At 37.9% G+C, this 25,271-nt stretch overlaps 1 protein-coding gene across 4 annotated transcripts in view; it reads left to right on the top strand.

Moving 5' to 3' along the window:
• Positions 1 to 25,271, top strand: part of cfap46 (cilia and flagella associated protein 46) — a 42,721-nt gene that overhangs the window by 9,066 nt on the left and 8,384 nt on the right. Inside the window, exons 14-47 of one of the 4 annotated variants that reach the window (XM_077494644.1) lie at positions 477 to 594; positions 1,343 to 1,472; positions 1,636 to 1,760; positions 2,383 to 2,498; positions 3,242 to 3,348; positions 3,768 to 3,980; positions 4,666 to 4,855; positions 6,135 to 6,281; positions 9,278 to 9,382; positions 9,633 to 9,814; positions 10,092 to 10,223; positions 10,339 to 10,504; positions 10,836 to 10,902; positions 11,017 to 11,152; positions 11,220 to 11,403; positions 11,922 to 12,075; positions 12,158 to 12,172; positions 12,630 to 12,730; positions 13,810 to 13,917; positions 14,029 to 14,190; positions 14,345 to 14,493; positions 14,731 to 14,829; positions 14,903 to 14,963; positions 16,293 to 16,433; positions 16,522 to 16,722; positions 16,792 to 16,898; positions 17,015 to 17,197; positions 18,212 to 18,350; positions 20,128 to 20,322; positions 21,438 to 21,626; positions 21,859 to 21,978; positions 23,026 to 23,208; positions 23,376 to 23,549; positions 24,966 to 25,063. In XM_077494644.1, coding sequence (XP_077350770.1) covers positions 477 to 594; positions 1,343 to 1,472; positions 1,636 to 1,760; positions 2,383 to 2,498; positions 3,242 to 3,348; positions 3,768 to 3,980; positions 4,666 to 4,855; positions 6,135 to 6,281; positions 9,278 to 9,382; positions 9,633 to 9,814; positions 10,092 to 10,223; positions 10,339 to 10,504; positions 10,836 to 10,902; positions 11,017 to 11,152; positions 11,220 to 11,403; positions 11,922 to 12,075; positions 12,158 to 12,172; positions 12,630 to 12,730; positions 13,810 to 13,917; positions 14,029 to 14,190; positions 14,345 to 14,493; positions 14,731 to 14,829; positions 14,903 to 14,963; positions 16,293 to 16,433; positions 16,522 to 16,722; positions 16,792 to 16,898; positions 17,015 to 17,197; positions 18,212 to 18,350; positions 20,128 to 20,322; positions 21,438 to 21,626; positions 21,859 to 21,978; positions 23,026 to 23,208; positions 23,376 to 23,549; positions 24,966 to 25,063 — 4,697 coding nt within the window. Of the gene's footprint in view, positions 1 to 476; positions 595 to 1,342; positions 1,473 to 1,635; positions 1,761 to 2,382; positions 2,499 to 3,241; positions 3,349 to 3,767; positions 3,981 to 4,665; positions 4,856 to 6,134; positions 6,282 to 9,277; positions 9,383 to 9,632; positions 9,815 to 10,091; positions 10,224 to 10,338; positions 10,505 to 10,835; positions 10,903 to 11,016; positions 11,153 to 11,219; positions 11,404 to 11,921; positions 12,076 to 12,157; positions 12,173 to 12,629; positions 12,854 to 13,809; positions 13,918 to 14,028; positions 14,191 to 14,344; positions 14,494 to 14,730; positions 14,830 to 14,902; positions 14,964 to 16,292; positions 16,434 to 16,521; positions 16,723 to 16,791; positions 16,899 to 17,014; positions 17,198 to 18,211; positions 18,351 to 20,127; positions 20,323 to 21,437; positions 21,627 to 21,858; positions 21,979 to 23,025; positions 23,209 to 23,375; positions 23,550 to 24,965; positions 25,064 to 25,271 lie in introns of all 4 variants that reach the window. The other 3 variants (XM_077494641.1, XM_077494643.1, XM_077494642.1) reach the window with 3 other exon arrangements.

Genomic DNA, 25,271 nt, shown 5'->3' with positions numbered 1-25,271 from the left:
ATCATTACACAAACATTTTGACAATTGAGTACTTGACGCTGCGATTGGCTGGCAACCAGTCTAGCAACTCAAGTAGTCAGGTTATTTGTTATTCCAATGTGTGGTGATATTGTTGAAGAATGTATTATATAAAATGTAATCAATATTGTACATATTGGGAGGATTTTATGCAAATGTTTCTTATAGTTTCCAGGGGTGCAACATATTTTGCAATTAACCTTACTATATGCAGTTTTTGCGTAGCCAAGTACTTTTGTCCATATTAGAGCCATACTCAGATTTACAGTATTGGTCATGTAACCACAAGGACTTTTGTCTTCACAGTCACAACCTGTCCGAGAAACACAAAAAATAACTCAGAACGGGAAGCCTGCCGGTTTGCTAATTAACACCCCGAGTTTCTTAAATAAAAAGGAAACATAAGGAAGTCCTTAAGTATACAGTACTTGGCAGTAAGCCCCCTCTTTTTCTTTCAGGTCAAGGACAGGCAGCCCCAACAGAATACCGATTGCCGCCCCTTACTGCTCACTGTGGGTCAACTATTGGCACCTGCTGATTTTCAGATGGTGCTGAATGCAGACAACATCTCGAAAAGTACACATTTTCCTACTTCACATTCATTTTCACATAGTTGTGGATCGATTCGCTTTCAACCCATGTCACACATAATCTTTTTCTCAGAGGTTGAAAAAAAACCTTTTCATTCTGCATGCAATTTGTCGAACTGGCACATGAGCCAGTTCCTCTTTTATGGGAGGACATTGATTTTCTGATTGTAGCATTATAGGCTGTGTTAAATGGGTTTAATCATACAATAACATTGTTTCACATATTCTATTGTATCGCTGCATTCAAAAGGACTTTCCGCCGTGGGAGATTATGTTTAATTAAAAAGTAATTTAGTTTACACCAATGATCATCGATAACAGCACACACATATACTGTACACACTGTAGCATTTGAACCACTGCAGTCACGACCTCTCGTTTTAATCCTATTACTGAGCCAAATGCCCCCAGTGCTGTTGAGACCATGGCATATCTTAATAAGATCGAAACAAGAAACTCTCTTTTAAGTTCCATTCTAAGCGTCTTGCTGTGTAGCCATTGACATGACTGAAACGAGGATTGATTGACACACTTTTCTTCTTCCTGCAGCGTACATTTTTGATTAAATAAACATACATATTTAATCTGTTTTATATAAATGTTACTGAAGTCTGAGAAACTGCAACATAACAAATAGAATATTTTCTGTTAGTGACCTCTACAATGCCTTCCTAATAAATTATGAATATAGGCTACAAGTTTTCAACATAATTCATTGATTTTTGTTTGACTAGTTACCAAAGCCAGTGTTGGGTGTGGACCAATATCTCAGCTCTCCGCTGAGGCTCATAATTACTATGCAGCTGTACAGAAGTTGGAGGGATACCTGGATCGACAAGGAGAAAACGCTGACAACACAGAGAGGTGTCCATGCATGTTTTTGTGTGTGGGGGCAAATTGGTTCTGCCAATTTCTTATGTTAAACTTCACATCTGAATATCATTGCATCATCAGAAAACCTGAAAATACCCATATTGAAAATGTTCATATTCAATTTGATGTGTAAGGTATATATTTTCTGGTGTAGATTGAGACTGTGGGCGACACTTGCAAAGACGGCAAGAAAACAGGAAGTCTGGGACGTGTGCAGAGTGGCTGGTCGATTCTGTTTGCTCTATGATGAAGCGAGATCGAAGATGTCCAAATGTTACAGTAAGATGTTCAATGAAAGGATCGTTGAAGGTCATAAAAGGTGTATTAAATATGCCAGAAGACAAAACAGTTGTATTGGTTAACTGAGGAACAAAACTATTGAATATAAGTTTACATTTCAGTAAGATGTCAGTTATTGCTTCTATTAGCTACCTCTATGAAGGCTATTATGATTTTACCTGTCTTGGTTGTCTGTGGGCAACTACCACACATGGATCACATGTTCTTTCTTTCTTTCTTTCTTTCTTTCTTTCTTTCTTAATGTAACCATTACATTTTTGGTAACAACCCATGAACAATAACCTGATATTTGACGTGAAAGCATTTGCTGTGTGTATACATGACCAGAAGTTGTAACGTCAAATCTGCTAACCAGGATGAAATGATAATATGGCACTCTATCTCCATGAAATCCTATACGTATGGTTTTTGTCTTTTCTGTGTTATCTACAATCTTAATAGATGAAAAAGGCTAAAGTATGATTCATAGATCTATGTCTATTTTTTTTGGGGGGGGGGTGATCAAAATGAACGAGAAATATTTATTGCCGTTTATAAATTTCATCAATGGAATCAGTGCTAATGATGTGCTTAACTGGTGTACTGCCCAATTTGTATGCAGAGTCAAAGTGTTCAGAGGAAGACAGTTCTGCCGAAAGCCTTAGCAGCTATGAAGAAACTCAACCCTGTCCAAAGAAGCTACGCCTTTTAGCTGAAATTTGCTTCATCACTGCTGAGGTATTTAAGTCTTTCCTAAAAATTATGGTACACCTATGAACAATTTAGAGTCATCAATTAACCTACCATGCACAATTTTGGAATGCGGGAGGAAACTGGAGTTTCTGAAAAAAAAAAAAAAAAAAAACACGCCGGTAGGAGGAAATGTAAACTCCACACAGGAAGGCCAATTTGGACCCATGACCTCTGAACTGCGAGACAGCTGTCTCTGAGTCAGTCACTGTGACGCCAATTTAAAATATGTCGTTTCTCATAGGTCCTAGAAAAGTTTTAAAAAGCACTGAATTCATGAATATAAGAACAAGGTCTTAATTGACATAAAAATGTTTTATAATCAACCTTTCAAGTCTTAACAAATGTTGACACATGATAAGTAGGATTTTATGGTTGTAAACAGCCTCAAATCGTAAAAAAAATATATATATATATATATATATATATATATATAATTAACCGACTGATTCTTGTGGTAAGATCTGCAATTACAACAGCTGGACCAACAAATCTATGATGTGGTTTTAGTGGGGACTCTAATTGCGCATAAATTTAATTTAAGATGAAATTAAAATTCTTAAAAGTCTTGAATTTTAATTACCTTAACTACAGTAACCCTGTATATGTAAAAGATAAATATATGGTTTGCGGATTTGTGTCTTTTGTCAGTAGTTATAGAACGTAACCCTCATGCTAAACGATCAGACTACTGTTTATTGTTTTAAAGTGAAATAATCTTTGTTATTCAGGCTACTGCCCAAAAGCTACAAATGCAAGGTATGCAGCTCAATAGCCCTGCAGTCCTCCCACAGGATGTAGGTGTGTCTGAAGATGATCCACACTGGATTATTTACAGGTAAAAACACAGTTACAACGATTTGGTTATAAATCTGAAAACACGGTGTCCAATATAATATGTCATGAAGAAGCCACTCATATATATGTTTTTGGGGTAAAATGTTTATCTTTTATCCCTCATGAATAAATTATACAGTTAATAGTAGTCTATTTTTTTTGTTTTGCATTATACACGGTTGTGTGCTATTCTTTTCTCAACAAATGACGGTATTCAAGGTGACCACTGTGAGTGGTGAGGTGCACCCTGGTGCACTCTATTGACCCTCTGCCACTTGTTAACCACACTAAACATGATCTATTACATTTAGCTGTGTAACAATGACTTATTAAACATAAAAATAGAAAACAAGATCTCAAATTGTATCTTGAGAATATATTAAATGCATGTATAATTCTTCTTTATTCAAATCAACCCAGAGACTGGATCCAGGACCTGTCTGCCTACGCCACATCCACTTTCTTGCGAGCAGCGGAGCTTGGCACACAGATAAGGGAACCCTGGATTGTGGCAAATTCCGCCATTTACTTATGGAACTACAACAAGCACTTGCTGGTTACTGGAGATTATAACTGTCTCATCCCCACCTTCCAAAGCCTGGTAGAGATGTTCCAAAAGACGGAGTGCACAGGGTAGGAATGCGTTGTACATCATCACTTAGCATTTGACTTTGTTTTCTCTAGGGTGCATGTGAAGCAGAAACAGCTTAATGGCGTCCATGAAATAAAAACATTTGAAACAACCATTCAAATATTTTCATAGTATGAAGTGGGCACAAGTAGAGATGTGAGCATATATTTTTGTAACGATCGATTATATTTTTTCAGAGATTAGGTGACATTCGGCTTTTCTACATTCATTTTTAGAATATGCCTTTTGAAGGCTGCATTCTTCAGCCGCCGCCGTTGTAAATGTTTTTTGTTTTTTTTTCCCCTTTCCTGAAGGAACAACATGAAACCTGACATGGCTATGTGTCCCTATCTAAATTATCGAAATAATTCGTGACACAATATTTCATTTTTAGAGCAAAATAATTCAGGGTGTAAGTCCAAAAAGAACAACTGCCCTGTTTGAATGATTCAGCGTGTTTTTCTTCATAGTGATCACGTGCTTGCTCAAAACTGACCAAGATACGTTATTATTTTGATACTTAATCGGCTTAAACGTTTTTTTTTTTCATGGAATCAGATGCTATTGATATTTTCACTATGATTGTTTATACACACTGCCTAATTGAATTGAACATGCATTTTCAGTGGTGTGTTGCTTTAACCTTCCCCAAATGGCTCATATAAAAATCAATTTTGTCATCCATAGAAATCACGCTCTTTTGGTGCTCCTATGTGATGCTGTGGCTCGAGGTTTGTACCAGCATCTAGCTTTACCAGACAACATGGAACAAGCCTATCCACAAGACAAGGGAAAAGGGAAATCTGAGAAGGCGAACAATAGTCAAGCTGCAGTACTTGACCCTGATGACCTCCTTAAGGTCCAGAAAGCTTTTGAGGTACAATATGTCAGTGAGTGTTGTGTGATGATGCTAAAGTGTATCAGTTTCGGTTTGGGATGGATGGATCCCTCTAAGCTGCGTGCATGCGCAATCGCGCAATGCTCTCACCCTCTCCGTGCACAGCAAATGTCTTCAGCGCATTAAAATAATAATAAAATATAATCTTAATGATGTTGCCAAGGGTTTAATGTAAACAAATGGACTAACAGGTTTACATTTCACAGTCAATTTTGTCCTGATGGGCTTTGTTTTAATTTTATATTTCATGGTTCTTACAACATGGTGTGGACAAATCTTTGAGTAGCACTCACACTATTAGCTTATAAGAGGAAATTTATGAATGCATTCTTACCACTGAAATGTGCATGTAGCACTTCTCACAGACTTATTGGTACAACCATACTCCACACGTGGTGGCATTTCACCATAGAGACTGTACATAACATGAAAATGCTGCGGGAAAATCAATATTTTCAAGTTTGGTGGGCTTAGCGGGTGGCAACGTAAGATGGCTGCCAGTGGCTTCACTTCTCGCTATGGTGAATAAGTGGCATTCATATATAAGTCTGTGGATGTTGCTCACCGTAGTCTAAGGAACGCTCAAGAAGTTTGTGTGAATGCACATGCACACGGAAAATTGGATGGATGGATGGATGGATGGATAATGTACTGACAAGTACCTGCACTCTATACTGCCAAATAAATAGGAGTAAAATCCATCGAATAGAATTAAAATAAATACTCAATTTATAGGCGGCGGCACGGTGGTTGAGTGGTTAGCACGTCCGCCTCCCAGTGCTGAGGATGCAAGATTGAGTCCAGGCTTCGGCCTTCCTGTGTGGAGTTTGCATGTTCTCCCTGTGCCTGTGTGGGTCTTCTCCGGGTACTCTGGTCTCCTCCCACATTCCAAAGACATGCATGGCAGGTTAATTCGGTGCTCTGAATTGTTCCTAGGTGTGCTTGTGAGTGTGAGTGGTTGTTCGTCTATGTGTGCCCTGCAATTGGCTGGCAACCAGTTCAGGGTGTACACCGCCTACTGCCCAAAGCCGGCTGGGATAGGCTCCAGCACTCCTGCAACCCTTGTGAGGAATAAGCAGTTAAGAAAATCGATGGATGTACTCAATTTATAGTTCAATTCAGAAATTATATTCTGCAGTCAAACCTGCTCAATATTAAAAAAAAAAATATTTTGTTCCAATTAGACACTATGGGATACTCTATATCCTGTAAAAACAACTTTAAATAAATAACTCTAATGTTTTGTGTTCACGCTCAGCTGTGTAACTATGCCCTATCCATATCCAATGGCAACACCACGGTGGAGGCAGTACCCCTTGCTGTTCAGAAGCAACTGGTGGCGACGTGGGTACAGATCAAGATCCTCCAGCAGCAGACTGGTTGCCAAACAGACACAGATGAAAAGGTACCATTATCCCTCTCAGCCCAGGACAGTAATGTTAGGTCAAATTGAGTATTCCATTTAATATACCATTATGCGCCATTACCATTATATTTTTCAACCATCAATATTTCCCGTTTGAGTCAGATGCAGAAGAGAAACCTTTTCAGTAGTAGTCAAACACGGTGAAGACACTATATTGTGACAATACATAATAGGGTGTTACAAAACTTGGTGGTGGACCTTAGTGGGACGGGAAGCATGTATTTTCCCGCATTCAACGGTCCTTTCAGGTTTGTCACATTTATTTGTATGTTGTCCTGTTTTACCTCAGCAGGCTAAGGGCACATAGTTGCCATTAGATCAAGTTCAATCAGGGGGGTCTCGTGTGACAATTTACCTGGCTCAATGGTACACATTGCATTCTACTACGGTCTGACAGGGCTAGTGCAGTCTGGCAGGATACGTCGCGTATAGAAGTGCCCACACTTGTCTCCTATAACTCTTCTAAAGCTAAGTAAGCCATCCGATCCATTTACCATGGCATACCTGCTTACAAACGTTGAATATGCGTGCATGAGCCTGTTTCTATAGGCGTGAGCGTGTGAATGTGTTTTGGAGTGACAAAGACAGCATGTGTGCTTGCAATTATAGCGCACTGAGCAGTGTGTTAATGAATAATTTCCTTTTTTAATTTTTGAGAGGAAGCTAATATCACACAATTCTTGAACAGCAGTACGTCTCTGCCCATATCCCAAGGGTATGTAAACTTTCAAGCACAACTGTATAAAAACAATAAGACAAGAGTCATAGAACTGTCGCTCTTCACAGCTCATCATTAATGCCATCCATCATCCATCATCAACCAGTTGCGGCACGCAGTCCATTTTTCATTGGCCCGCGGCGTATGCTACAAATGGTATTTGACTCAGTTAAAAATAAATTAACAAAAACAAAAATGTTTGGAGATGGTCAAAGTAAGAAGGGAGGGTGTCGAAAAAAAGGTGCCATTAAAGGAAATAACTAAACGGAATAACTAAAACTAAAATTCAATAAACAATTTCATTAACAAAATAATATAAAAACGAAAATGCTTTTTAAAAAACGAAGACTAACTGAAACTACATTTTATGTTTCCAAAACTTACTTATACTAACTATAATTATAGCAAAACTGTCCTTTTCATCTTTGGTGTGGATTTATTTTGATATCATCCGGAATAATGACGTTTGAAAGTATGTCACACAGAAGTGACGTCATCTAGCAGCAGCCAATAGAAGAGCACCTTCAGATAACGTCGCTCCCATGGTGTTTTTTTAAATATTGCGCGCATGTAATACACATTTTTTTTCAACTAAAACTAATACTGAAACTAACTAAAACTAAACTAAAACCAAGCATTTATTAAATAACTAAAATTGATAAAAAACTTACAGAACCACCCTCAAAACTAATTAAAAGTACCCGGTAACTACATTTAAAAAACCAAAACTCAAAACGAAATAAAAACTAAAATGAAAAATTCCAAAACTATAATAACCCTCCTGCCATGTTAAAGTAGTTAATAATAAATACATTAGTTTATATACTGTAGCATTTTTCTAAATATGCAAAAGCACAAATGAATTATTTGTACAATTTTTAGGACTAACCACAATTTCTCTTCATAACATCACATGGCCCTAGCATCCTTCTGATTTTCTGTATGTGGCCATCAAATGAAAAGGTTTGGACACGCTGATCTTCAGCATGCACACTATATTCTCTGTCAAATAGTATGTCTACCAGTAAGAGTGCGATGAGCAGCTTAAGCTTGCTACCCGGTGACCCGACCCAAGATAAGCAGAAGAAAATGCATGGTTGGATGGACTGATGACACTTCTGATCCATAGTAGGAATTGTACATTGTGGTACTTGTACATGCAATATGATCCAGTATGTTGAAGTGATACATAGTTTGATTTACTTGCATATAAGAATTCACTGTTCATATTTTTTTTTTTACAAAAGAAAAAAAAAATCTTGTTTTGGACTGACAAAATAGCATTTTCCTTGAATAACAGGGTGGATTGCCTCCGTACATGAACACAGAGATCACAGACTTGCCTTTAAAAAAGCCAATGTTGTTGCTACATGGCAGTGCATCAAAACTTAAAAGTTTTGACTTGATTTCTGTGCTGTACAACTAAAGAAAAGTTACCAACTATTTTTGGCTTTGTATTTCCATGACACCCACGGCATCCATTGTAATATGTTGCCTGACTACTTTGTCAGGAAATATTTGCTTAGTTTTCCCACATAGCAGTCAATGAGCACAACAGAACACAACTTTGTTTGTGATGATGTTAAAAAGAATTACTCATAGACTTTTAAAATGACTTTTATACTACATTGCACATTCTTTATATCTTCTTACGATGATTCACCCACACATTTTCTACATTTGTTGTTACATTTGCCATTGTCACATACAGTAGTAGCATAGTGTGCACAGCATTATGATAATGCCCCAATGTTATATTTTTCTCTACCATAAATGAAAAGACTGATTATATTTGCCACTAAAACTGACTGATTGGTCACCCTATTCCTACACCCATGAGCTTGATGCGTGTTTTTCGTCAGAACTAATTAGGATTGTTCCTTCCCAGGCAAACTCAGAACTGCAATGTTATACGCAATCATGAACGCTTGTTATTTGAATTGGCAAGTCCAAGAGAGTTTGTTATATATTTTACCATGCACGACATTTGGAAAATTTAATTTGATAATTACACTGCATGTGTACAACCTGCACTAATGCAATTAGATTCAATAATAATAATAATAATAATCTTTTATTTTGTCATATTTATTTTGTAATGATCACTTCTATTGAATCCTATTATTACATTATACAGGTTACCTAATGATGCGTTCAGTCAGTGCATGTATAATTCAGAGCCAACCATGAATATGTGCTCAAAAGATCACTGTGTCCAACTTAAAGTTTAAGTATAGTTGTTGTTCCAACTTGTCAGAATGAAGAAATGTCACCTATGACTCGTGTGCTGATTGCAGTGGAGATGCTTCAGTCCTATAAAAATTCCAGTCCGTTGGAGGGTTTTGATCCCGGTCTCTCAACGGTACGTACCTGAATCTTTGTGTGTTTCAGTTGTTTCACCAATTGACTGGATGGCCGTACGTTGAGCTATTGGATGCCATGAGATGATAATTAATTACTGTACCTTTAACTGAGTTAACACCTGTCCAAATGGTCTTGAACCTTCAAAGCATCCACTTCTCCACTTGTCAATATTTCCACTTTTTTTATTCACCGGTATATACTCCACTCCTTTGTTGTTCATTTGTTTTTGTCCCTCTTGTTCCAAAAAGCTGGTGACCATGGTGTGTAATTGCAACTGGACTGATGCTGTGGTAGAGTTACAGACATGGTGTCAGCTTGCTGCATTCTGCCACCATGCCAAGGAATATAATTTGGTCCTGAGTTGCACTGAGAGAGCAATGCAACTTGAGGAAGCAGCATCAAAGTGTCTTAATACCACACCTTGCCTTTTGTAAGTGCATTGACATGTTACAATCATTAATCACATACCTGAAGTAGTTGGTAGACCCTTCATATCAGTTTACACATGTTATAGGACTAACTTATGTATTAGTGGTTGAGACATTTGGAAGTATTGTTGGGGGGAGAATGTTCTGTAGAATTGCAATTTGGCACACGTTTTTTAATTTGTAAATTTCATGAAATTATAGAATGTTTATGCTCTGCAACTTTTGGGGTTCTAATCCTTGTCTTTGATCTAACACTAATTAATCTGCTAAAATCCCCAGGTATGGTTTACCTGCAGTGAATGAGATGCTGAGCACGGCAGCCTGTTTGAGAGGGTTGAGCTCAATCCATGACTCCATTGGAGATGTACATATTTACAAAATAGCGATGGATATGCTTCTGTCTAGTGTCAGGTGCTGTTTACGTGTGTACTGATTTAACACCTCTAACACAACTTGTTCAAGAATCTTTATTCATTACTCAGCCTCACACTTATCAAGCATGTTGTAATGTATGATCTCTTCACAGGTATGCACAAAAGGCTGGCCATTCAGAACTATGTTTTACAGCTGCCAGGCATTACTGGAACAATTGCGTCCCTCTAACAAGTTCACCGGAGGAAAGACACCAGCTCAAAGAGCCATTGGAGGCAATTCTTAATGCCCTCCTCCACACTTATCCCAAACACACAAACGTATGCCTCCCTTTCTTTTGCCATATTGACACCCTCACTGTCACATTTATTTTCCTCTCTGTGATTGTGTGTGAGAAGGGCCTGTTGCCAATATTGGCAGCCAGCATTTTTGTTAATAGTTAATGGTATTTTTCCAAATGAAATTGGTTTCCTTCCTATCAATCTTGAGTATATAGACAGCAGGGCTCCAGAGCAATTCATTATTTATGAAATGGTGAGAACTTGTGGATAAACTTAGCTTAAACTATCGAAACATCTCTTATATTGTATTCAGCTCTCTGTTTCTCATAATGCACTTCAGTACTAATACTTTTCTCATTTAATGTTTCAGAAACAGGATAAAGTGAAACATTTGCAGAAAGGAGTCCCTCTTGGGAGTTCTAAACCTGAAGCACCAAGTAAGAGCTACATACATGGACCCAGGCATGGTTCATCTTATTTGTCGTTTTGGAAACCTATATTCCTGTCTGAGGTTAAAAAGACACACTTTCTGCGTGTGCCTGTGTGAGCAGATGAAGAAGTCCTAACCCTGAAATCATCGATGTACTGCCTGTTGCTTCAAATATACATTGATAGAACAGATTACAAAGGTGCTTTGCAGCTGTTGGATAATGCTGTTAGGGATATGCCTGGCACCAAACACCGACTGTAAGTAAAAACTAAAAACACTGATTAAAAAATAAGATGGAGCTAAGTTATTATCTGTATTTCACAGACTTCTGCTGAAACATCGCATACAGATTAAGGCACGACTTGGGGAAAGTGTATTGATGGATATGCAGACGTTGCAAGGCAAAGAAGAGCAGAATTGTTCATTAATGTGGCACAAAGCAGCACTGTGTTCCTGCAATTTAACACAGCAGCTGACCTGCTATCAGAAATCAGTCACCTCTCTCATGGTAGGTAAAGATAATGCTGCAAATAACTGTGATACCTATCTTATTGTGGAAACATATATTTTAAGTGTAGTCAATTGGGGTCCATAAAAAAAGAGCTCTTAGCAATGAGAGATCTCCCCCTCCCCCAATGGTGTCCGCAAAATATATGAGATCTTACCACCATCTTGTGGAATCAAGATATTATTACAGCCGTTTAACAAAACGTTCAAGGGGTAGGGTGTGATAAAATAGCATATAACACAATATAAATGAACTAATGAATGTTATAAGTAAGTCAGTAAATAAAATAAGAACAAATTTAATAACACAAGAAGAATTTAAGTAAATAAATAAATAAAATAAATATCAAATACATTGACACAAAATACAGCAGGCACCAAAACACACTGAAACAATGCTGAGTGAAAAGCTAAATAATAAAGATATTTTAAAAGTACAAGTATTTGCATGATTTTTCAATCTTTGCATGATTCTTCTGTTCTTGATTTTATGTTCATACATATGTGATGGCATTAAAGTCTGAGGAAAATCAATGGCAAAAGGTCAGCTTCTTGCTTTCATTTGGAGCATGGATGTACTGTCACAACATGTCTACAGAGGAGGCCCAGCTCCAGGTTCAGTGGGCCATTGACATTCTTCTACATTTGGAAACAGAGCAGTCGCAAAAAAGAGGTAACCGTTTGGTGACTAAACATTTCACTGTTATTGTTAATCTAGTAAAATCAGCTTTTTCTTTTGGCTTTCGTTTGTACAGGCGTACCTGTGTCAGGTCAGTGCAATTTCTGTCTGTTTTGGACCAAAAAGTATTTTTTGGTTTAACTGAAGCTTTATGGAAAGAATGGTTTTATGCAGGAAATATCCTGGCTATAAATGGAAAGTTTAAATATAAAGCTTTAAATGTTATGTTTCTAATGTGTACAAAATGAAGACTGAGATGGTGCTGCTGATGCTCCAGTTTCTCTTTTTATGTGATTCCAGTTGTTTTGTTAATAGTACATTTTTCTGCGTCTAAAAAGAGAATGTGTCATTGACTTTTTGTTGGTTACCTTGGAAGTATGCATTTGCCTATACTCATTCCTATTTTAGTTTTTATAAATTATGTGCCATTGGAGTCACAGATTTCCTTACCCCCCCCTGTCCTCTTCTCTCCTGTACTCTCTGCATAACGCAGCTGTCTGCATCAGACAACTCCTTATTTGTTTGGACTTTTTGAATTTTCTGTTTAGAAGAAGACTCTCAGGAGATGGATCCGGACTCAGTGAAATGTGAAACTCTGGCTGTTGTTCAAGGACTGTCATTCACACAGACTGTGTCCAGTCTGAAGGAGGTACAACGTCTTGACAGCTTGGTACAAGCACACACACTGCTTGCCGTCATGGCAGACAGGAATTCACCCGAGCACCAGTCTAACCTGCTCCGAGCATACGACTTTGTTCTCCAAATATGGCAGGTATGTAAGGGGAAAACGATTTTATTTATATAAAGTTTCTTAAAAGAATATATAGTAGAGTAAACCTGCATGACACATGTCTGTAAAACAAATCTGATTAAATGTAGTGGCACATATAAACAACAGATTCAAACAGATCTTATCACATGTAAACAGTTGACCTGAGACCTTCAATAAGAATGATTTCAACCAGAATGACATTAAAAAAAAATGTCTATAAGCAGCAAAGGGAAAGGAACCAATCAACGGTTTTCTTAACAGTTGGAAAGATAGAGAAGGGTTAAAAGGTAAGATGGGGCCTTGCCGAGGATTGTCTTGTAAAAAAGCCAATGTCAGAGCCTGCAGACGTGTAGGGAAGGCCAGTCCACCAGTAGTAAAGGTTACAGTGACATGTGTTAAAGACTCCATTGGTAGCAAATCGGCATAGCTGAATGCAAGCGAAATGCCCATTTTTTGAAGAGCTGTCTTCAAAGTCATTTTATACAGTTTAGCGGAGGGTGTGAATGTTGCAGAAGTGAAATACCAGTCTGGCTTTCAATTTAATCTGAAGATTATTAAAGGGGAGGTCAAGTCAACATTTTCTTTATATTTCCTATGCAGCCCCACTCTTCTAAGCTCATTATTTTTTATGAACAATTAATACCTTTAAAAAATAATTTTGCCACTAGTTGTTGACTGAAGATAACATCACCTGTGCTGAGGAAATAGGCAACAACCAATCATGGCTCTGTTTGCTGACCAAACCCAGAAAACAGGTGATCAAATTGGGCCCTATTAGAAAATCACCCATGTGATTCATCAACATAGGCACAAGAAAACAATGGCAAAATATGCTGATGATATATAAAACAGAATTGGCCCAAGGATTTAGCCCTGAGGCATCTCACGTTCCCACACACATGTCACAAAGTCCCGTCTTTGTTAAATGAAGTCATCTTATATTTGGGAATTTGTAGGTGTCAACTGCAGTTGTTTCTGTGACTCCAAGTGAACAGCCTAAAGGTCAGGGCCCCACTCCTGCTGGGAACAAAAAAGACAAGGGCAAAGGCAAAAAAATGAAAGAGGTACTTTACTACTACAACTACTTTACCTCATTGACGGGATTTACTTTAATATGTGGTTTCTACGAAATATTGCAATACATTATTTCTTGTGTGTTCCATCTCCTTGCCCAGCACCCTACCCCACCAGAGGTGACTCTCAAACCTGTCTTGGATGTCACTCTTCCTTCTACTTTGGAGTACTGGGTTAAATACACGTGCTCTGATCAAGTCCGTTATACGTTCAAAACAAATTGTAACCCACAGTGCATCAGTATTCACAGCATTACAAATCAGGTAAGGCTACTTCTTCACCTATTGTTTTAATGTTGAATCTACTTTGTAAGAGGTTAAAGGATACTAACAAGTTTCATTTCTATAATAGAAAGAACGTGATTTTTGTTGATTGATTTTTTTTTTTTAATGTGTTATTTTATGCACCTGATATTAGACCCAGAGCTTGTTTTATCTTGAACTCCTGGAAAAGGAGCTCCACTCGCTCTCATTAGGCCACCTGACCCTACCTATTATGCACCTAGCTGAGACATTCGCTCATGACCTTTTGGATAGGAGGAGCCTTTCTGACCTGTATCGACTCAGGTACAAACAGTGACACATTACTAGTTTGGATAGCTAATACGAGATCCTTTCCACTGACAGTTCAATAGGTCAATAAGTCAAACCCTTAAAAAATGCTTATTTATGAAAGGCATTTAAATAACAAGAGTTAATTGATTTTATTGATGACCACATGTTTTAGAAATATGCAATAGGCCTAGTATGAATGTAATGCATGGTCATCACATATTTTTCTTCATGCCCTACTGTCCTTTTCAGAATAGTAAGGACATGCTGTCAGCTTGGAATGGAGACTCATTCCTCATATCATGAGAGCCTCTTGACTTTGATGAAAATACAAGAACAAGAACAAATCAGGTTTGTAAATGGATGTGCTTTTTTTGTACTCATAGCATCATTCCACTAAAGTAAATTATATTGATTGCCTTAGGTGTCACAGAGCAATCACTCTTTTACATGAGAGAAGACGGCTCTACAAATTGCATAATCAGGTAAGTTTTCTGCTTTAATGGTACATCAAATCCTCCATATTCACAAACCGTAATAAGCCTGAGTATATACACTGTGTTCCAAAATATTAATTTTCATTAATTTTCCTAAATAGTCAATGCCATGTACAGTAAATATTTTTCATTTATCAAAAACAATTGTATTTCCTATAATAATGTCTTTTATTGAACAAATCTACCACAATGACAACAGTTTAGAGGTTTCAGGTAAGAAAGACAATTTTATATGAGTATGACTGTGATTGGTTACTTCGCTACAAAGCCGACTTGCTCAATTTTTTCTTCCCCTCTCAAAAATATTTAATTATTCCTTTAAAATGACTTGTTGGGGGTCATTGGTCACATTTTTGGTGATTGTTTTTAAATGACTTATCTTGGTCTCATTTTCAGAACATTAACAGAAACATTTGAATGAGCCTATTTAGACTTGTTTTATATCACTGTATATCTATGTGCATAATTTGGAACATGGTGCAACATTTCGAAAGGTGCTCTGCTCAATACTATACGAGGGTTGAAGAAATTAGGGCAAATGGATCCTGTATCGCATTTAACCCCATGGTCAAATGTTATTTGAAATCAATTAGATTTCAAACAACATCTTATTTGTATTTGTATATTAAGTTACGGTAAAAAAAAAATCTTACATCACCCCTTTTTCTTTACTATCTTGTTCATTTCAATGTCTGGTACCACTTAAGGCAGGGGTGCCTGGTCCTCAAGAGCCCCTATCAAACCTATTTTAGATGTTCCCCTCCTCCAACACACCTGATTCATATGATCAGGGTCCTGCAAAGCTTGCTGATGAGCAGATAATTGAATTTAGTTGTGTTGGAGGAGGGAGACATCTAAAACAGGCAGGACAGGGGCTCTCAAGGACCAGACTTGGGCGCTACTTTCTATAAGTATATCGTGATTAACACAAATGATGGATGGATGAAAACATGGCATGCCTAAAATCACATTTGAGTATAATAATACTCAAATGGCATACACAATAGTGTATGAAATGTGTTATGTAGTGCTAAATACATTTGCCTTGCCTTGTCCAAAATCACCGGTTTGGCAGTAGAATGCCATAGCTTTACAAGTACATGTGATTTTGATTGTTATCAAATCATTGAAAATCCTGAATGTCAGTTCTTACATTTAATTCTTAAGAACTGTTTTTATTGTCATTATATTTACCCAACAAGTGTGCATTTAGTAATAGCCTGCCAGGCATTTAAAATGAAGGAACTGAAGAAATAAGTATGGTCTAATACTACTTCCAGGACTGTACCATGTTTTAAATGTTTTCCTCCTTTCCAGAAATCTGATTTGGAGTCACATTTACAGAGGAAGAATTTGTTTAGGTTGAATATCTGGGTTGACAAAGCAGAGGTCTGCATGGAGATGGGACTGTACCAAGGAGCCCAGCAGCTCCTGGCAGAAGCTCAGTTGGTTGCATTAGTGAGTTCATACAATAACTAATGAAGTTTAAAAAAAAAAAAAAAAGTTAAGATTTTTAATGTTCCTTTCCTTTGTTTCATCACATTAGGAATTTGAAGACCAGACTGTAATGCCAAGAATCTTACTCGGAATGGCTACTCTAGCTTGTGACGAACATAACCATACACAGGCCCTGTACCTTCTGGATAAGGCCCAAGCCCTGGGTGGGGATGAGCACTTCTGGTACAAGTTTACCCTCATAAAGGTTGCTGCTGTAGTAGGCCAGAGACCTCGGGATGCACAAGCCAAGGTCACGTAAGACCCTGTAATTAGACTGATTTTTTCTCAAATTGTTTTAACATAAACTTATGTTGAACAGATTGATCAGATTATCAAGCAAGGGTGTGAGGCTTTGACGGTGGTTCTGAAGCAGCGGGTGAACCGAGTCTCAGAGATTACATTTTTAATTTCATCATTAGAAATGAGGTAATTGCACATATTCAGTCAGCTAAATATTTCTGAAGTACATTCTAAGGGTGGAAAAAAAAATGGTTTACTCTGATTAAATATAAAATCTCAATGTCATTTGTGCCGTGTTTCAGGGGTGCCATTGAGTGTATAAGTGCCATTTCTGGCAGTGAGCCGGGAGTTGCACTCACCACTAAGGAACTCCAGATGCTGAAAACTGCCTGTGACACACTCGGGCAATGTGCAAGGGTGTTTACTCAGCTCAACTACAGAGACCATGCTGCAAAGAGCCATGAAAAGTGCACATATGGTCTGAGGTCAGTAAGGGCAAAATTACTCCAGATTTTGATTTTTAGTGGTATGCTTTGTTTCAGCATCTATGTTTGTAGCATTCATGTTTCTTGCAATGAACCGTAGCTACCCAGCGGTGGCAGCAAGAATGCAGCATTGAAATAAGATGATATCAAAACACACAGCAACAATCTCAAAAGTATTGCTAAGTACAAAACACTAGACTACTCTGAAGTATTCTTGGATGAGTCATGATCTATATCAAATTGAAAATCTGGTGAAAATGCTGAAATATGTAGTATGGAAAAGTTGCCCTTCAAACCTGAGACAGATGGAGTAGTTTTTCACAAGCAGGTCTTATTGAGTGATTGAATGATTGATTCATCTGATTAGTTAGTTAATGGTCATTTTTTTGTCAATCTCAGGTTATTTCAGTTAGTTTTTTATTTTGTTTTCGTACATACCAATCATTTTCTAACTCTGTTTATGCATATATAAATATTAAGAAGCAAGAATGTACAGTGGCATTATGTATGATGATTTGCAAATGAGTGATAACTTTATACGGATAAATATTATATAAAAAGTTGTTAAAAAAAATTGTGTACACACTAAGGATGAAGGATGACCTCAGAGTCAGTGTGATTATTAGTAATCAATAAGTCAAATTTATGGGTTTTAAATGAAACGACTGTTAAATATTATATAGCTAATAGCTACCTGTATATCATGAAATCTATCTGTAACCACCATTTGTCCAAATAGTTTGCTGCATGGTCCTTTGTTGTAGCAAATTAAAAGTTATGCTAGTAAAATTGTCTTAATAGTCTATTGGCTGCCCTCATTCTGCATGATATTCTTAGCATGTCAAGTTGAGTTTTGACACTTAAACCTTGACAAATGTACGAAAGCTGATGATTTTATTAGTTTTGTGTTCATTCTTTCATGTTTTCGTTTTTGTATTTGTTGACCCAGCTGACCCTTGAACTGTTCTCTCACACTTGATGTTCTCTTTTTAAAACACGATCAACGCTCGGAAGATTTCTGGCCAACCAGGCTACTGACAAAAAAGAGAAGCAGCGTTTTCTGCTTGATGGACTCTCCCACATGCAGTTGGCAATTTCAGAACAAGAATGTGTGGTTTTGAATGCTGAAAACCTGCTCTACCTGGAAGAGGCTGTAAGTAAACTGCATCATTTTAACACTAAAATGTAATTTTTAAGTAGCATGTGCGTATCTTGTTATTTTTCTACTTTTTTTATTTTGAGAATATTGGAAAGAGTTGACATTTTTGTTTAAATTAGAGAGGAAACGTAATTAAGAGAGGCCTTAATCAACCAATAAACAGCAGCATGAAGCAGGCAATGTAATAATGAACTCCCTGCATTTATTTCAGGGTATTGAGATTATATTACAGCTATACAATTGTGCATGTTTATTTTTAAGTCATAAATCACAATCTTGCACTGAAATAAAAAGCCTTTTGTCATTGAAACCTTTGGAGACAATTACATGATGTACACAAGATGTACAAAGGATGTCTGAGGCTTGAAAGGCAGGGATGGTTCGGGTGAAATTCTGGCTGATTTACAGAGGAAAAAAAAAAAAAAAGATTGAATGAACAACCATCGCCCCTACTGGAGAATCGAGTAAAATTGGGTTTTTAATCATTAGAGATTAACAGTAACAGTGCATGCCCAGCAGATGGTGTTGCTGCCCTAGTCAGTTGTGGCTTCCAGCTTTTAGTGGCTACAATTGTCTTGAACTTAGTGCTGTATCAGACCTTAATAGTAGTACAACTATCCATCCATCCATTTTCTCGACCGCTTATTCCTCACAAGGGTTGCGGGTACTGCTGGCGCCTATCTCAGCTGGCTCTGGGCAGTAGGCGGGGGACACCCTGGACTGGTTGCCAACCAATCGCAGGTCACAAAGAGATGAACAACCATCCACACTCACACGCACACCTAGGGACAATTCAGACTGACCAATTAACCTGCCATGCATGTCTTTGGAATGTGGGAGGAGACCGGAGTACCCAGAGAAGACCCATGCGGGCACGGGGAGAACATGCAAACTCCACCCAGGAAGGTCCGAGCCTGGACTCGAACCGGAGACCTCAGAACTGGGAAGCAGACGTGCTAACCACTCGACTACCGTGCCGCCCTAGTAGTACCACTAAACACTCATATTTAAACATGTGATCCCCCCACCTCCTCCACACACATTGACACTATTAGATTTGTTTGAAGCACCATCTGCGGATACTCAAGTTTCTGTCCACAGTTTGGAAACATATACAGTAAGTAGTCAAACATTTCATTACATTTGATGTACCACAAGCCCTTAATCAGAGGTACAGTGGCAGCCTGATGCTCCTTTACTATTTCAGAATGTGTCAGCATAGGCCAGGTGGCAGTGCCTCTGTAAAAGTAAATATTTGAAATGACACATAAGAAATGTACGGTGTTGTGTCGCTTTTGTATTATGCAAAAATAGTATAGTATTATCCAAGCACTCCTTGCTGTGATGATAATGTTGACATGAACAACTAGTTAAGTCTTCATAAAACAAGTTTAAAAGAGTTGATTATTTGTATTTATTATCAATTTTAAGTTTTGCCATTAGTAGTATTGCTATGCCATACAGTTAAATGTAAAGGTAAAATTTATTTTTCAAGGTAAATATGGCAACCCTGGGTATTTTTTGTGTTTTGTCACATTAAATTACTTCAATTTTTCATTCAGCTTAATAGTGCAGGTATTTTCTAATGAATGTCTAAAAAGTTCGGAAATTAGTTAACTTCAGGTGTTGTTCTTATGCATAACAAATGTCATTTAAGTTGTGTGATTTTTTTATACATTTGGAATACAATTTTGCAAGTGTGCAATCAAGTGTATTCAGTTCGATCACTTAATATGAACTTGCTTGTGTGTATGTTTTCTCTCTTTTGCAGAGTTGTGGAGTGATATTGTCACCCAAGTGGACACTACTACGCCTGCGTCTCACACTAGCAGATGTTTGCTTGGCAATACTGGAGGAGCATTGTGAAGAAATAGTAAACCGAGCCCTGGTCAAGGATAAGAGTATAGCTGAGAGAGCAATTGAGGATTTTATGCGCAGCATTCCTGAAACCAACTCCATTGAACAGGTAGATGCATAAACTCTATAAACCCACTTTAAAATATGATGCCATATGTACATATAATCAAGAAGGAAATATTTCAGAGAAAAAATGCAAATGTATACAGATACTCAAGTACATAAATGTTTAGGTCTACTTTGAAGTTTCCCTTGAAACACCTTTGTTGTATATCTCCCGATCAGTTTCTTTAAATTAGTAGCCCTTGTTAATTCTTGAGTTCATTTTGATGTTGCCTTTGTATGTACAAATCAATAACGTTTCATGAAGCCATACCAGAACCATGACATTCCCCAGTCCTCAGTTGATAAAACACTTTTTGAGTAATTGTTTTGGGCTTGAAGACTAGTCTTCCTATTCTTCTTGCTCATTGGTGGTTTTGATCTATAGTTGATGTAAGGGTTTTCTTACAAATGTTTCTGTCCTTAACTGTGGGTTTTTTTTTCTCTTTTCATTTGATGCTTACTTTTTTTTAGGATGTTCCAAAAAAAATTATTAACTATTTTTCTCTCAGCAACAATGCATTTTTGTGAACAATAGTATACATAACACTGACTTGGCGACAACACTAATGACATGAATAATCCTTTTCGAATAGCCATATTACCGGTCAGCACAATCAAAATTGTGTGTTATCATTTGCATTGGCCAACACTTTAAATGGCAAGTTGGTCATTCAATATTAATAGCTTGAAGATGAAGAAGACGTAGCTTGAGAGAGGCATTTAAAGATGTGAGTGGAAACAAGTTTAGACTTGAAGCATTGCTTCAATCAACTTAATGAAAAGTATAATTGCAGAGGGGTGATATAGTTTAGTGTTTGTCCAAGCACATTGTTGCTAAGTACTGCAATCATGCTCTCTAATTAAGGCTTTGCTGCCTCCCTCCACCTTTCTCACCCTCCATCTTCATTGTGGATAATAGCGACAATAATAGCTGTGAGGAAACTTACAGCAGCACGAGCACCTCTTTCTTTTCATTACCTGACTGTTTTCAACTAATCAGTATTTTTATTCTTGCCAACCCAAGTAGTTTCTGTTTATACAGGTCCTCACAAATGATAGGCTTTTCATGTGATGATACGAATAAGTACATCTGACTTAATATCCTTGTGTTTTGTACAGGAGTGGATGAACGTGGGCAGCACATTGGGCCAAACGTCGTTAGGCCAGCTGGCTGCAGTGAACTCTTGCTCTCTGGACGACATGGAGATGAGAGCGCGTTGCCTGAGTTTGATGGGGAAGACCCTGAGATTGCTGGCTGTGCAGGAGGATCCTGTTTATATGACTTCTCTTTGGGACAGAGACCTGAAGGTACACTACCGGTAGTGGAAGTGGGTCCAAGTGTCTACTTTACAGCGGCCAACTAGGAAGCAAGTAGGCTGTGTTCACTCACTCTGTGTTCACGATGCAAAGAAAGAAATCACCAATGCCCACAGTTTTCCGCTAGCGTTCTTCAGGACACGAAAATAAGGCCCTTTATGTTTTTGTGACCATGCTATGGTTTTCATTGAACTTGTGATCTTGAAATCATTCTTCACAACAGGAAGGTACATGTGGCCCCACTGCCACGATTACGGAAGAAGATCATTCTGGGAAAGAGAAGGAAAGTACATTAAGCAGTAAAGAGTCCAAGATGACTTCCGCAAAAAGCACTGACCTGCAGGTACACAACTTCTGACGTGTGACCCTGTCATTCCTGACTTTTCTCTTGAGATTTAACTGATATTCACATCATCCGTTCAGATTATTGAATTCTCAGAGCATTGAATCAATCATAAATGGTTTGTTCTGGATGTCTTAGAAGACAATCTGGGTAGGTTTTGTCATTTCGTGTAACACAGGCTAGGTAGGACAGCTCCAACCTAATCAACATTAACATTAAAAACGAATGACCAGAACAGGTTTTGTATGTTCGTATAGTTTCTTTATGCCTTAAAAACATGTAATTGTTAAAGATCCATCTCTGGATGCCATGGGACGCATAATCAGTGATGGTCCTGAGATCATCGGGTGGTTTGGATCTTTCATCATCAAACGCCCTCCTTTAGGTGACCCTGCCAGTGTTGATCAGATCCCAGCTTGTGCCCCAACAGCAATGCCCACTGATTATTCTTTTGTATCCAAAGCCATCTGGAGGCTCACTCTGCAGCCTCCATGATGTTTTTGATGGCTCTACTTTTTGCCGTCTTCCTGATAGCCAGCAGAGAAAAAACTTTTCACAATGACCGGCCATAAATTTGCACATGGGAACACGATCATTTTGTTGAAACATAGAATGTCATAGTGTTACTTCGTGTTGCATTCAAAAAGCATTAAAAACAAAATCGGTCCTGGCACTAATTTTAAATGTAACCCAAAAGCTGGGTACTTTTTTGGGGGGGCTGTTTAAGTTGATTTATTGATTATAAAACACAGGCATGCATTTTCTTAAAAGGTTTTGATTCATATCTGTTGCAATAACTTTAATCTGTGTTGTATTATTTATAATTTATTTATTTGTATCCAGTGCATCACAGCAATGCATCATATCTTATATATATTATCTATATTATATTCATTTTTGGGTATTATTGGCCCTTTATTGTTACATGAATGTGTCACACACATTTGAACTGATTACAGTTACAGTGGTATACGATGCCTTCATTGCATTAGCTGTTGCATATAACTGTTTTTAAAAATATATATCTGGTGTGTCTTTGCTATGCAGCAAAAAAAGCGGAAGGTTGAGCAGCTTTTGGCCCAAGCCAGGAACGTACTGTCTGAAGCTGTTAGTTTGTGTCTTCAGCACAATTTGTCAGCCTCCATCCTGGGTGATGCCTCTCTCAATATGCTGGAGTGTCTTGGCCAGTCAGACCATGAATTGGCATGTCAATATCTTGCCTTGTTTCAGGTAAACGTCTGAATCAAAACGTGTAACCATATAGTGCTCCAGCATTGTTTCTTAACATCATTTGCAAATATACCAAACGTCATCTCTAATTTGTCTAATTATATTCTTGAAGAATGTCATTACCACCTATGATTCTGACCAAATCCATCATGTGTTTTTATCCCTAGAGCGCATGTACTGTTGATGTAATGGCTGATGTTTTAAGTTTGTCCTGTGACGACACCAGTGTGTCCCAGCTCTCGGCTCTGCTCAGCCTTTACAGGAAACTTCTTGTCTCTCAAGAGGGTCGGCCCACTAAAGTGTTGGAAGGCGTAAGACACTCCCTGAACAGCATTTCCAAGGTACCAGTTTCCCAACTCTCACTACTCATGATTAATGGATTCTGTCATAACAAGTTGCTAAGTTCCCTCAAGGTTGGACTTGATATTTGGGACGTTGTGGCCTCTGCTCCAAATGTACCCAAAAATTGCTTAGGGAGGCAGAGCTACACATACATGTATGATGTATTACTTCAAATCTTTTTGTCACAAAATAATATACTGCATAGTCCTTACGTCTCAAACTTATGTTAAATGGGACTCAGCCTTTAACTGCCACAAAGTACCTCCGATTAATCCCAAATAAAGATGTTTTAGTAGGATTTTCCTGACTTTGTTGCAGAAGCCTATAAAGGTTTTGTGCTAACACCGACTGGTATTTTTAACTGTTCATAATTCCTTCCACGTTGACTAAGGCTCCAGTTACAGCAGAAGATAAAAGACCCCACAGCATGATGCTGCCACCACCATTCTTTACTGCAGGATTGGTGGACTTTTGTTGATGACCAGTGTTGTATGTGCCCAACATACCGTTTGGAATTATGGAAGTAGCTTGTATTGAAGCTACTTTTTGGAGGTTTAACCTTGGTTGCATCAGACCACAAACATTTTCCCACATGTGTTTTGGGAGATTTCAAGTGTGCAAAATATAACCAGGCTTGAATGGATGCTTTTTCTTCGTAATGTAAGGCTTACGTTTTGTTACCCCGCTTGATGACTATGAAATACAAAGAAGACTGGAGATTGTTGTTACATGCACAAAACACTTGCCAGAAATTCCTTCAGCTCCCTCAGTATTGGTGTCTGCCTTTTGATGGATGTCCAGTTTTGGAAGCTGCCCCATATTTTTTTCACTTGATGATGACTGTCTTGACTGTGTTCCTTGGTAAATTACAGTGCCCCTTCTACCGACTGCTACCTTTTAAGCAATGAGAGCTCTCTGATGCTGATTTGTGCTATAAGATATGACTGCAGAATTGTTAAGAAAAGCATACCTTGCATACCTAGTGGCAGGTGTGGGCTGCATGAACACCATTTAACAAGTGTACATATGACTGATCATTCTGAGCACAGCCTGTGCATGCATCTCCAACCACATTTTCTCAGTTGTTCAGTTTTACGTAACTTCTCAAAAATATTTCTTTTTTTTTTCAATTGGCTTTTGGAGATTTATAGGTCACCTTAATGGTAGAAAACATTCTTAAATTATTCATCCTAGTCATTTTTTTTTTTTTAACAAAATCATCACAAAAACCTGCCATTTGACCAGGGGTGTGTAGACTTTTTATATCCACTGGACTGTATATGCAAGTTAGTGTCTTACAGGGGTCTACTATTATTTTCCTGTATCATCCTTTAGAGACTCAACCTGAAATAGGTTAAAAATTATTTGATGTTGCATATCATACCACTGTTTCAATAAAATCTCTTTTTTTGCAGGCCTTTTCCCAACTAACCATCAACCCCAACCACCTAAACCTTTTTGCAGAACTTTTTGCAGACTTGAAGATTATTTTACTGCAGCACTCCAAGGATGGGTAAGATCTACATCTGTAAATTATTTTTAACAACAAATAAACCCGTGCTGCTTCCGTATCATGCATGCTCGCTTAGCGAGAACAATGACACCCTCAAATTTTAAGTATATTCGGTGTCTGCAGGAAATACGCAAAGTTGGCAATAGGCAAAGTTGCCGTAAATGACTTACTTATTTCTAATTGCTCCAGTTATACAAGCATCAGTGAA

The sequence above is a fragment of the Festucalex cinctus genome, chromosome 14 (genome assembly GCF_051991245.1).
Source record: "Festucalex cinctus isolate MCC-2025b chromosome 14, RoL_Fcin_1.0, whole genome shotgun sequence".
Lineage (NCBI taxonomy): Eukaryota > Metazoa > Chordata > Actinopteri > Syngnathiformes > Syngnathidae > Festucalex > Festucalex cinctus.
This window is presented reverse-complemented; position numbering and strand designations above follow the sequence as displayed.